Source organism: Lithobates pipiens, unplaced genomic scaffold (assembly GCF_037356315.1).
Source record: "Lithobates pipiens isolate NorthernLeopardFrog02 unplaced genomic scaffold, aLitPip1_a1.2 Scaffold_8, whole genome shotgun sequence".
In the NCBI taxonomy this organism is placed as follows: Eukaryota; Metazoa; Chordata; class Amphibia; order Anura; family Ranidae; genus Lithobates; species Lithobates pipiens.
The window spans coordinates 676,941,387-676,953,454 of NW_027507903.1; the positions used below are offsets into that span (position 1 = coordinate 676,941,387).

Consider the following 12,068-nt stretch of genomic DNA (forward strand, 5'->3'; position numbering starts at 1 on the left):
AGTATATGGGGGTCCCTGGCGCTATAAAAAGCTGCGGCGAACCTAAATACCTACCTGCCTAACTAGCGTCACCTGTGACACTAATACGGCGATCAGAAAAATGATCGCTTATTAGGCTGGGTTCACACTGGAGCGATGCGGAAACGCCGCGAATCCGCGGCGGGTTCCCGCATCGCATGCCTCCCGGCGGCAGTTCACACTGCCCTATGCGAACTGCTGGGAGTGTCAGTGAAATGTTACTGACACCCCCAGATCAGTTCGCATATCGCAGTGCGATCTGCAAACTCGGATCGCATGGTGTGAACACCCATGCGATCCGATTCTGCTGCGGGCCAAAAAAAGGGTCCCGTGCGAATTTGCGGCGGGTGCGGCGGGTGTGGCGGGTGCGGCGAATGGCTGAACTCGAATCGCACAGAGATCGGATGTGATTTGCACTGCAGTGCGGTGCGAATCACATTCGTTCTCATAAACCGCTGCAATGTGAACCCAGCCTTAGTGACACTGGCGACGGGGGGTGATCACGGGGTTAAACCTTTATTGGGGGGGTTAGGGGGGTACATTAGAACTAAAGGGGGCTAACTCTAACTGCCCTAACAGTTATTACAGTCACAAATGACACCAATGCAAAAAAAAAAAAAAAAAAAAAAAAAATGACATTGGTGTCATTGTGACTGGGGGGCAGGGGTAATTGGGGGGGTGATCGGGGGGTAAAGGGGGGGTGTGAGTGTGCCTGGCATGTTCTACTGTGTGTGTGAGTGTTGGTGCAACTTACTGATCCGCTCTCCTCCGTGTCGGAACGAAAAATACCGACACGGAGGAGAGAATACATCACTTCCTCTCCTGTGTTTACATTACAGGAGAGGAAGTGATGTCACCGGGGATTTCTATTCGTCGGGAGCGATCGCGAGGGGGTGGCCATGAATGAATGGCCGTCCCCTCGTCCGGGATCGCTCCCGCACGAATACCGACCGCCGCAGGCACCGGGCGGGGGCCCGATCGGGCCCCCGACCCGCGGGAGGCAAGGGACGTACATGTATGTCCTTATGCCTGCCCGTGCCATTGTACCGACGTACATCGGCGTGCGGCGGTCGGCAACTGGTTAAATATAGTGTCTTGGGAGTCCCCTTAGTCTGCCTGTACAGTGGCACATCTGTACCGTGTATGGAACCTGCTGCAGCAATAATGACATTTATAAAGGCAAAAAAATGAAATTGTACTTGCCAGCTTTCTTTATGTTATAAGAAACAGGTTGGGGAGCCAGTCTGTATGATGAGGCCACAATGTAGTACACTCGGGAACAAGATTAGAGATTTTTTGGATTAAGTCTGGTGTCTCTTTTGCTGACTTTGGATAGAAGTAACAGGTAGGGAACAATGGGTGTGTTGGTGGTGCCTTCACACAGTAACCCTACAGAGGTACTCTTAATGAATAATTTACCTTGCTGTCATAAATTTAAATGACATGCACCTATCAAACAGGTGTGGAAAAATTGGTCCTTGGGTGTTAATTGTGCCCATAAAACCTACACCAAAAAAATTCTTCCAGGTGGCATTAACACCCACAAAGCTAGGCAGCCTAGGCAGTCTTTCAGAGATTCCAGATTCAGAAAGCACTTAATCAGTGTAATCGGCATCAGGGGTTTACTAGCTGCTGCTAATACCAGACTGAATGATTTTGATAAATGTCAGCTGGACCACAGAGTCTGTGGACAGACGAGAGCTCTCTTACCTGTCACAAAACCTCCAGCAGCACTGAATGCCTATTTGGAAAGCACGCTTGATGCAGGGCCTAGCCTAGCAGCATACTGGGCACGTTCTGACCAGTGGTCTATTCTCATGACCCAGTAACCCAGTGGATCATCAACTGGAAAGCTCTCCATGTCTGTTTTTGACCCTAAATAATCTCCCACCATATGATGCAGATGCTGCCGATGGGATGTGGAAGCTCACAGTGATGCATTTCAATTTTTTTAGTCCTCAACATCCAGGGCTGAGGCGGTCTCCTCTCTTGACCAACAGAAGCCTCAAAACTATGTTTTTCCACGAGACTGTAACCTACCAGAGTTTGGAAAGGTGTTACATAAGCTCCTCTTTAAATCTGGTGCAGCTGTGCATGGTAGCCAATCAGCTTCTAATGTTGGCTTGTTCAATTAAGCTTTGACAATAAAACCTAGAAGCAGAGATACATCAGATTTTGCACATCAGTTTTAGTAAATCAATCCCAGTGAGCCTTGTACTAGGGTGAGCACGCGTCTAGTTTGATCATCATGCCATGCCGTAAAGACGATGGACTCAGTGGTGAAAAAGTATTCTTGTTACATTTTCCAATATTACTAAATTTGTTACCTTTATCTGTATGTAGATGGGGTGCAGTATGGTGCCACGGTAATAACACACACAGTCTTAAGTGCGATGAAAAGAATTTGTATTGAGACAATGCAGAGACAGTTCACAATAAACCCGGTGGGAAGATGGCGCAACCGGGAACAGTCATGGGTCCCAACAGCTTGTAGAGAGCAGGTTACAGCCTTACTAACAGAACTTGTTAGGAGGGGCAGAGCCTCATGCCCAAGTGGGAAGATGTCCAGAGAAGTTGCGAGCCCCTACACTTTCCCTCCTCGCCTGGAACTTTTCCCTGCCGCTAGTTCTGTCCCTAACCTGTCCCATTGCTATCCACTCTCAAATGCACGCCAAACCTGGGAGTTGGAGCCTAAAATAGGCTCTGCCTGACCCATGATGGCTGCTGGAGTCACATAGGGCAGCAGCATCCAATCGGGTAGCTTCCCCAGTGACCCAGGAAACCATAGAGTAACCATGTCCCTCTTGACTTCCTCTCTAGCTGCAATGCCACTGCGGGGGAGCGCCACCTGCAGAGGAGAAAATAGACTGCTGCACCTGCCCACATTTACTGCGGTTCACAATAGTAAACACTGAATAAACAGATTTCATTTACAAAAAATGGTTGTTTATAACAGTAATATTCACTGTTATAAGCAATCATAGTGTGCTACGATCAGCTCCCAGAGTAGTATAATGTTACTATGGTAACACTGGGTTGTTCTGGTCACAGTATGTGTTGCTTTAACTGACAATTGTGCGGTCATGCGATGTTGTATTCAAACAAAGTTGACGTCCTTTTTTTCTCACAAATAGAGCTTTCTTTTGGTGGTATTTGATTGCCTCTGCGTTTTTTATTTTTTGCGCTATAAACAAAAAAAATAGCGTTAATTTAGAGAAAAAGGCATTATTTTTTACTTTTTGCAATAATAAATATCCCCCAAAAATATATAAAAACATATTTTTTTTTTCCTCAGTTTAGGCCGATATGTATTATTCTACATATTTTTGGTAAAATCAATAAGCATTTATTGATTGGTTTGCACAAAAGTTATAGCGTCTACAAAATAGGGGATAGATTTATAGCATTTTTATTTTATTTTATTTTATTTTTTATTTTTTACTAGTAATGGTGGCGATCTGCAATTTTTATCATGACTGCAACTTTATGGCAGACACATCGGACAGTTGTGATACATTTTTGGAACCATTGGCATTAATACAGCTATCAGTGCGTTTAAAAATGTATTGATTACTAAAAATGTCACTGGCAGCGGAGGGGTTAACTGTGTTCCCTGGGGGGTGATTCTAACTGAAGGGGGAGGGACTAACTACAGGAAGTGATGGATCGTGGTTCCTAGCTAATAGGAACACACGATCTGTCACTCCTCTCAGAAAAGAACACAGAAGTGTTTGTTTACATACACTTGTCCCTGTTCTGTGTCTCCTGGTCATGATCGCTCGTGGCCAGTGGTCATCTCTACTCTCGGCCACGAGCATTGGCACCCCCGCTGTGCAGTAGGTGCGCACATGCTCCTGCTGCCCGGTCCCCACGAGATCACGTACAGTAACGTAGTTTCACGCAGGGGAGCCAACTTAGCAATAAAACTGCTGTGGCTGGTCCGGAAATGGTTACGTTTTTATTTATTTTTTTACATACTTTCAACAGTCGGTGTCCCTGCTCACCGCCACTCCCGTTATATGATGTACTATTATACTGTAAAAAGTATATAAAAATAAAAATATTTTTTTTTTATATATATCTTCATTTTCCCAACAATTGTGATAAATTACAACTTCAAAAAACTTGCCATGCCTTTTACTAAATACCTTGGACTGTCTACTTTTCAAAAAGGGGTCCATTTGGGGGGTATTTGTAATGTCTTGAGGTTTTCGTGCCTCAAGAAATGCGATAGGCCGTCAGTACATCAGGATTGAACAATTTTCAGATTATATATATATATATTTTTTTTTATATATAAATATATATATGCCATAGTTTGCATAACTTACCTATAGACTAAATAATATACACTGATTTGGGTTATTTTCACCAAAGAAATGGAGCAGAATACATTTTGGCCTAAATTTATGAAAAACGATTATTTATTTGCAAAGTTTTATAACTGCAATGAAGAAAAACACATTATTTTCCAAAGTTTTCCATCTTTTTTTGTTTATTTAGCAAAAAGTAGAAAACCCAGTGGGGATAAAATACCCCCAAAAGAAAGCTTTATTTATGTGAAAAAAAAAAGATAAAAAGTTCATATGGGTACAGTGTTGCATAATCAAGCAATTGTCATTCAAAGTGTGCCAGCGCTGAAAGCTGAAAATTGGCCTGAGCAGGAAGGGGGTAAAGTGGCCGGTATTGAAGTGGATAAAGGCCTTGTCCCCTCTGGCAAGATAACCCCCCCATGTTGATAACATGTGAAGTCTCAAAAAGGTTGGTGACTCACGCGTTTGCATGCAGATCACCCTAGATAACACCCACATGTGATGCTGAGCCTCCATGTTTGAAAAAACTGAGATTCATTGAATGACTTATGGTGGGTCAGGGACACTCAGGCTGGGGAGGAGAGACCTAGGTGACACTGGACCTCCTCCAACCAAGAAATCAGGCAGGGCTCTATCTGACTCTTTGTAGCTTTTAATGCACATTGTGAGAAGCTCATAGCATGTGGTGAAATACAAGACCCTATACAACTGTGCAAGACTAAAGAAAAGGTTGGAGTTCAACTTGAAAACAGCAGATTGGACGCTCTGAGATACTCCAATTCTAGGAGAACAAGTCCCAGCATATCCTGCAGCATTATTTTATACAGTAGTAGATTCTATATGTCTATAGTATAATGGAGGAGTAGCAAAGATACAGTAGATAGAGATATCAGGTGTCCTCTGGTGTCCTTTAGTCCATATCAGAAGGTCATCTTCTTCTCACAGATGTAGTTTATGTTTTCAGAACAGTGGCGATCATTCCAGTCATATGTTTTCCTTAACGTAGCACAATCTTCCCCGTCTTCCCCTCCTTTGAAACCATGATCCTTCCAATCATCGGGCTGAGTCTCCCCCCAGAACCTGAAGGACAGAAGTGACAATAAGGGTTTAGACCAATACAGGAACTGAGCAGAACTGGGACCTCAGAAATGCTATAAAATGAGATTTAAAAGGTGTGAGCCCAACAACTGTGATCGGCTGCAAGAGAATTGACCACACATTACAATTTAATGGTACAATCTACTAAGGATAGATCAGTGGTGGCCAACCCCATACATACATAGCCCCTAGCTATGTGATGTGTTCTTCCTCCCACCTCTTTCCCCTTCTTCTTCCCCTTCATGCCTTTAACAATTGGTCTATGTGAGGAGTTCTTTACCTCATCTCCTTCCTACATTGTGAGGAGTAGGGATGAGCCAATGGTTTGGCTTAAACCTAGGCTGTTAGGGTGTTTGGAAGAAAGTAAGCCTGGAGCAAAGAAGAGACAGCATAGGCGCAGGGCGGCATGACAGGATTAACAAGGGACGTTCAGGAATCTGGAGAGGGCGGTACTGTCATATTACTGGGAGGGGAGGATCAGAGTTAATGTGCTGAGGGGGCGGCTCCTCCCCTCCGCAATCTGCTGATCTGGAGCGAGCTTGGTGGTCATAATGGCGGCGGTGGAGGAACTTTTTGCCAGGCTTAAAGCTGAATCGGCATCCAGGGGCCCTCGATGGCTGGAAGCTCGGCTGGCAGCGGCACTGGGTGAGTCTACCCCAGCGGCTGAGCGGACCGGGCGGGAGACGGCGCGAGCGCGGTGCTCGAGGCCGCCGGATCGGTTTTCGCCGGACCCCCCTTTATCCCCCCTCCTGGGACTAGCAGCACACGTGGCTAACAGACCCCCATCAGGCCCGCCCGCGAAGCGAGCGGTGGGGCCTTCGGCGGGGGGGCTCCAACAAGCAGCCTTATGGATCCAGCAGGGCGGTGGGGGGTGCTTGCAAGGCCAGGACTGGTACTGTGAGGGCTGGGAGGCCACAGGCTGTGTGGGAGGCCCCAGCTCCAGGCATGGCGGCGGCAGGCGATCGTGGCCGCGGAACCGGCGGCGCCTGCCACTTTGGTGGTGGGGTTGGCTGAACAGGGGGTGGATAATACGCCCGCGGGGGGGGGGGAGACCACTGTGCCCGCAAAAAAACAGGATTTGGTTCGCTTAGCGGATGCGGCAAAGTGTGAGGTTTATGTCTGCTTCGAGGGGCCCCTAGGGGCCCATCTGAAGCCAGACGTTAGGGAGAAGATATGGAAAGGCGACTACGTGGAGATTTTCGCACTCCTACCATTGGAGAAGTTTAATCTCAATAGGGTGAGGCCGGAGGACCACAAGAAGGAGGACGAGGAGAAGAGGAGATATATATTCCTCAGACATTTACAAATTGCTTACAGACGTTCGCCATCTTGGCTAGCGTGATAGGGGAGAGGAACCTGGAACACTGTTTGGCGCTGTTTTGCTACCTTGACGCCGTGGGAGAGGCCTACAGAGTCTATGGGGAAACGTCTTGGTTGCGTTATGACGAGCAATTTTGTCAGCGGAGGGCTATTCGCCCGTCCTTGAAATGGGATCATAAGGACATCAGCTTATGGATGCGCCTTATGACCTTGGCGAGGTCACCTAGCCAGTTTTTTCACGGGGGGGGGGGCGGTGGGTCCACTAACCCCGGACAATCGGCCACAAGAAAAAAAGGGGTGTGCTGGCAGTTTAACGAGGGCTCCTGCAAGTTCGGAGGGTCGTGCAAGTACAAGCATGAGTGCTCTGGATGTGGTGGGGGGGGGCACCCCTTGTCCCGCTGCTTTAAGCAGGGAAAGGGCAAGCCCGGCGATGCTGTTGGAAAGGGGGACCACGCCGGTGAGAGTGGAAAAGATGCTGCTTTTCCTCGCTAGGTATCCAGATCGGGAAGCTGCGCAGTTGTTGGCCCAGGGTATTGTAGAGGGCTTTTGGATTCCGGCGCAGCTGGGTGAAGCGCCCCCCTTGGCACGCAATCTGCGGTCGGCGCTACAACGCGCCGGGGTGGTATCGGACAAGTTGAAAAAAGAGGTGTGTCTGGTTTAATCGAAGGAGCACTCTAGCAGAGTGCACTTGGGTTAAATTGAGACCAGTGGTAAAAATGGTCGGTATGAAAACCTTCTCATGGGATTTGAGATGTGTTCTTTGTGTCTGTGGATGTTTGTTGGTTTGTAGGTACCAAGCGTAATGAGCTTTTTGCCTTCAAATGACTATGCGCATTAGAGAAGCGAAGTCCACATACAGTGGTGTGAAAAAGTGTTTGCCCCCTTCCTCATTTCCTGTTCCTTTGCATGTTTGTCACACTTAAGTGTTTCGGAACATCAAACCAATTTAAACAATAGTCAAGGACAACACAAGTAAACACAAAATGCAATTTGTAAATGAAGGTGTTTATTGAAAAAAAATCCAAACCATCATGGCCCTGTGTGAAAAAGTGATTGCCCCCTAAACCTAATAACTGGTTGGGCCACCCTTAGCAGCAACAACTGCAACCAAGCATTTGCGATAACGTGCAATGAGGCTTTTACAGCGTCCTGGAGGAATTTTGGCCCACTCATCTTTGCAGAATTGTCCTAATTCAGTTACATTAGAGGGTTTTCGAGCATGAACGGCCTTTTTAAGGTCATACCACAACATCTCAATAGGATTCAGGTCAGGACTTTGGCTAGGCCACTCCAAAGTCTTCATTTTGTTTTTCTTCAGCCATTTGGTGGTGGACTTGCTGGTGTGTTTAGGATCATTGTCCTGCTGCAGAACCCAAGTTCGTTTCAGCTTGAGTACACGAACAGATGGTCGGACATTCTCCTTCAGGATCTCTTGGTAGACAGCAGAATTCATAGTTCCTTTTATCACGGCAAGTCTTCCAGGTCCTGAAGCAGCAAAGCAGCCCCAGACCATCACACTACCACCACCATATTTTACTGTTGGTATAATGTTCTTTTTATGAAATGCAGTGTTCCTTCTACGCCAGATATACTTGGACACACACCTTCCAAAGAGTTCCACTTTTGTCTCATTGGTCCACAGAATGTTGTCCCAAAAGTCTTGGGGATCATCAAGATGTGTTGTGGAGAAATTGAGACGAGCTTTGATGTTCTTTTTGCTCAGCAGTGGTTTTCTCCTTGGAACTCTGCCATGCAGGCCATTTTTGCCTAGTCTTTTCCTGATGGTGGAGGCATGAACGCTGACCTTAACTGAGGCAAGTGAGGCCTGCAGTTCCTTGGACGTTGTTGTGGGGTCTTTTGTGACCTCTTGGATGAGTCGTCGCTGCGCTCTTGGGGTAATTTTGGGCGGCCGGCCACTCCTGGGAAGGTTCACCACTGTTCCATGTCTTCGCCATTTGTGGATAATGGCTCTCACTGTGGTTCGCTGGATTCCCAAAGCTTTGGAAATGGCTTTATAACCCTTTCCAGACTGATAGATCTCAATTACTTTCTTTCTCAATTGTTCCTGAATTTCTTTGGGTCTCGGCATGATGTGTAGCTTTAAAGGATCTTCTGGTGGACCTTACTGTGTCAAGCAGCTCCTATTTAAGTGATGCCTTGATTGTGAACAGGTGTGGCAATAATCAGGCCTGGGTGTGGCTATAGAAATTGAGCTCAGGTGTGGACAACCACAGTTATAGTATGTTTTAACAAGGGGGGCAATCACTTTTTCACACAGGGCCATGATGGTTTGGATTTTTTTTCACCTTTAATAATAAACACCTTCATTTAGAAATTGCATTTTGTGTTTACTTGTGTTGTCCTTGACTATTGTTTAAATTGGTTTGATGTTCCAAAACACTTAAGTGTGACAAACATGCAAAGGAACAGGAAATGAGGAAGGGGGCAAACACTTTTTCACACCACTGTAACGAGATAAACATATTATTTTATCTCTGTGTGGCTATGTTATCCCTTTTGGATACATATCTGCTTTAATAAGAGGACATTGGTATCTGCCTTGTTAATATACTCGTACCGTATATTTCCAACACCAGTAGCAATGTCCCCGCAGATTGTCTCAAGCCTGTAAGAACCAGTAGAATATTGTTTACTTTGAAACAGTATCTGCTGGGCTGCATGCTGACTAAAAGGGGGCATGTGCACTTCCTCTTGTGAGTGCCCTCCCCTTTAATGTATGTCATTTCCTGTGATGTCATTTTCTGTACTGAGGAAGTGCTTGCCTGTTGTGGGCAAAAACTTCCTGTTTGTCATTCTTTTGTGTCCAATTAATAAAAAGCCCAAGGATCTGGACCCCAAGGACAGATGCTCGAGATTCCAGCTTGAAGCAGCAATGTTCCTGATTCTACCTGGTGCTATGAAGTACTTCAATTTCCTTGTACCAAAGAGCTTGATACACATACGCTTTTAAGCGCGAAGGAATCGTTTTGTGCTTTGTGTGCATTTAGACCCTGGAAGTGCACATTTTGGCAAAGTGTGGATTTGCGTACATAGCCCAAGGGAATTTTCTACGACACCCTGTGCGATGGGAGCTGAGCATCATCTATAGAGGTGGTATTTCTACTGCTTCTATATATAGCAGCTTCCTGCTGTCAGTGGTTCCTACAGAAGCAGCAAGTGCTGGTGCCCGCTGCATCCCTAGCAACCATCTCTGGCACATTACTCACATGGGTAGGAATCTACAGTTACATTGGCAAAGGGACAGGGATAACAGCAACTGTCACTGGCCATATTTGGTCAATGATGTCACTACTTTCCCCTCCCCTTCCCTTATATAGCTGATGACTGCTCATGGAGCTGTCATTAAGCGAGCAGTACCATTGGGAATAGCCATGTACATGAGGTCAACCCAGTTTTTAATTCCTTTTTTATTTGTTTTTAAGCCCTTAAAACGGGCATGGACTTCACAAAAAACGCATCTACCACTGGGTCTAATCACTCCATGTCACAGAACATTACTGTTTTCTGGGTGACAAAGTATTGTACAGCACTGAGTGGAGTGAGTTAAAGTCTTAACAATGTGCTCAAGGATCCATCGGTGTGCCACCTTTTCAGATCATTTTGCCAGATCTTAGAGCTATGTGAGAAGGATTCCGGTATTTGAGGTTTCTGTGTCTTACTTTGGAGTTATGTCATAAGACGTTCCATCCACCCATCTCCAGGTTCCATCCTCCTCTGTTAGACCGATCCAAAAGGTTTGTTCGTTTGCAATCCCATGCAGAAATTTCTTAAAGACAAAATATAGAAGTTGTTAGAAGATGAATTATACACACAAAGGCTGATTAGGTCACATGACAGTTGCACTACCTTTATATTTTAGGGTTTGGGTAGGAAACTGGGGAACCAGGAGGAATTCCTCTAAAATGATGAGAACACGTCACACCCGAATACAAATGTGATCTTCCCCCGGAGACAAAGACATGGCACAACTTATCTCCAGGCTCGTGACACCCCTGAGGTCAGCCTTAGAAAATGGACAGCAAAGTCAAAGTTGAAAGAATTGAGGAGAGAGGAAATGTATTCTATAATAGCAATGTTTTGGCCGTGTGTCATTTCCTGTCATCGCGTTTGGAGAATCTACCTCTGAAACCACTATGTCCAGTACATGCTGTTTTAATCTTCTTTTCATGTAAATGCATTACCTTTATTAAATCCTGGTGAAAAAGGTTTACACTATTGTGGTGTTTGTCTCTCGTTTGGGGTATATGACCTGAGTTCACGGTTGGAGTAAAAGAAACCTGATGTTTTCCCCGGTGGTGGTTTGAAGTTTCTGTTGAGCGGACCTCCTTACAGACATGGAGTTTTTCCAGACATACAAGCCATACTATACTACAGCTTCTATGAATGGAACACCAACTATGAATGGATGGGGCAGACCTAACGATCATCCACCCATCCTCCATTCAGAGATCATTTCCCATTCATAGAATAAAGAGTTTTTTTTTTTTTTTTAATTACTCAGGTGTAATCCCAATCTCCAATGTCTTTATGGACCTTGCTTTGTGCACTGGTCCAAATCATTTGGTGGAGGGGGAATTATGGTGTGGGGTTGTTTTTCAGGGGTTGAGCTTGGCCCCTTAGTTCCAGTGAAGGGAATTCTTAAAGTGTCAGCATACCAAGACATTTTGGACAATTCCAGGCTCCCAGCTTTGCGAGAACAGTTTGGGGATTTCCTCTTCCTGTTCGAATATGACTGCGCACCAGCGCACAAAGCAAGGTCCATAAAGACATGGGTGAATGAGTTTGGGGTGGAGGAACTTGACTGGCCTACACAGAATCCTGACCTAAACCCGATAGAACATCTTTGGGATGAATTAGAATGGAGACTGAAAAACAGACCTTCGCATCCAACATCAGTGCCTGATCTCACAAATGCTCTGGAAGAATGGTCAAACATTCCCATAGACACTCTCCAAAAACTTCTGGACAGCGGGAGACTTTGAGCCAGGCCTTCTCGTTCAACATCAGTGCCTGACCTCACAAATGTGCTTCTAGAAGAAAGGTCAAACATTCCCATAGACACACTCCTAAACCTTGTGGACATCCTTCCCAGAAGAGTTGAAGCTGTTATACAATAGCTGGACTGGGATGCCATTGAAGTTAATTTTTTGTCTGTATATAATTCCTGCACCTTTTTTTGTTTCAATGTTTGATAATCATGCAGCTGATCGCTCTATTTAGAAATAACTTTGTCTCTGTGAAGAAGCTTCAGCAGTGTAAGCTCTGTTACATTCCTGTCTGGATGAGGCAGCAAGTGAC

General features: G+C 45.7%; 1 protein-coding gene across 1 annotated transcript in view; it reads right to left on the minus strand.

The window, feature by feature from the left end:
* Positions 1–4,424: 4,424 nt before the first annotated feature.
* LOC143962527 (C-type lectin domain family 10 member A-like) overlaps positions 4,425–12,068 on the minus strand; it is a 63,687-nt gene continuing 56,043 nt past the window's right edge. The window contains exons 10-11 of the mRNA XM_077471800.1: positions 10,430–10,536; positions 4,425–5,411 (exon numbers count right to left, since the gene is read on the minus strand). Of these exons, the coding sequence (XP_077327926.1) occupies positions 5,252–5,411; positions 10,430–10,536 (267 nt within the window). The 3' untranslated portion in view covers positions 4,425–5,251. The remainder of the gene's footprint in view (positions 5,412–10,429; positions 10,537–12,068) is intronic.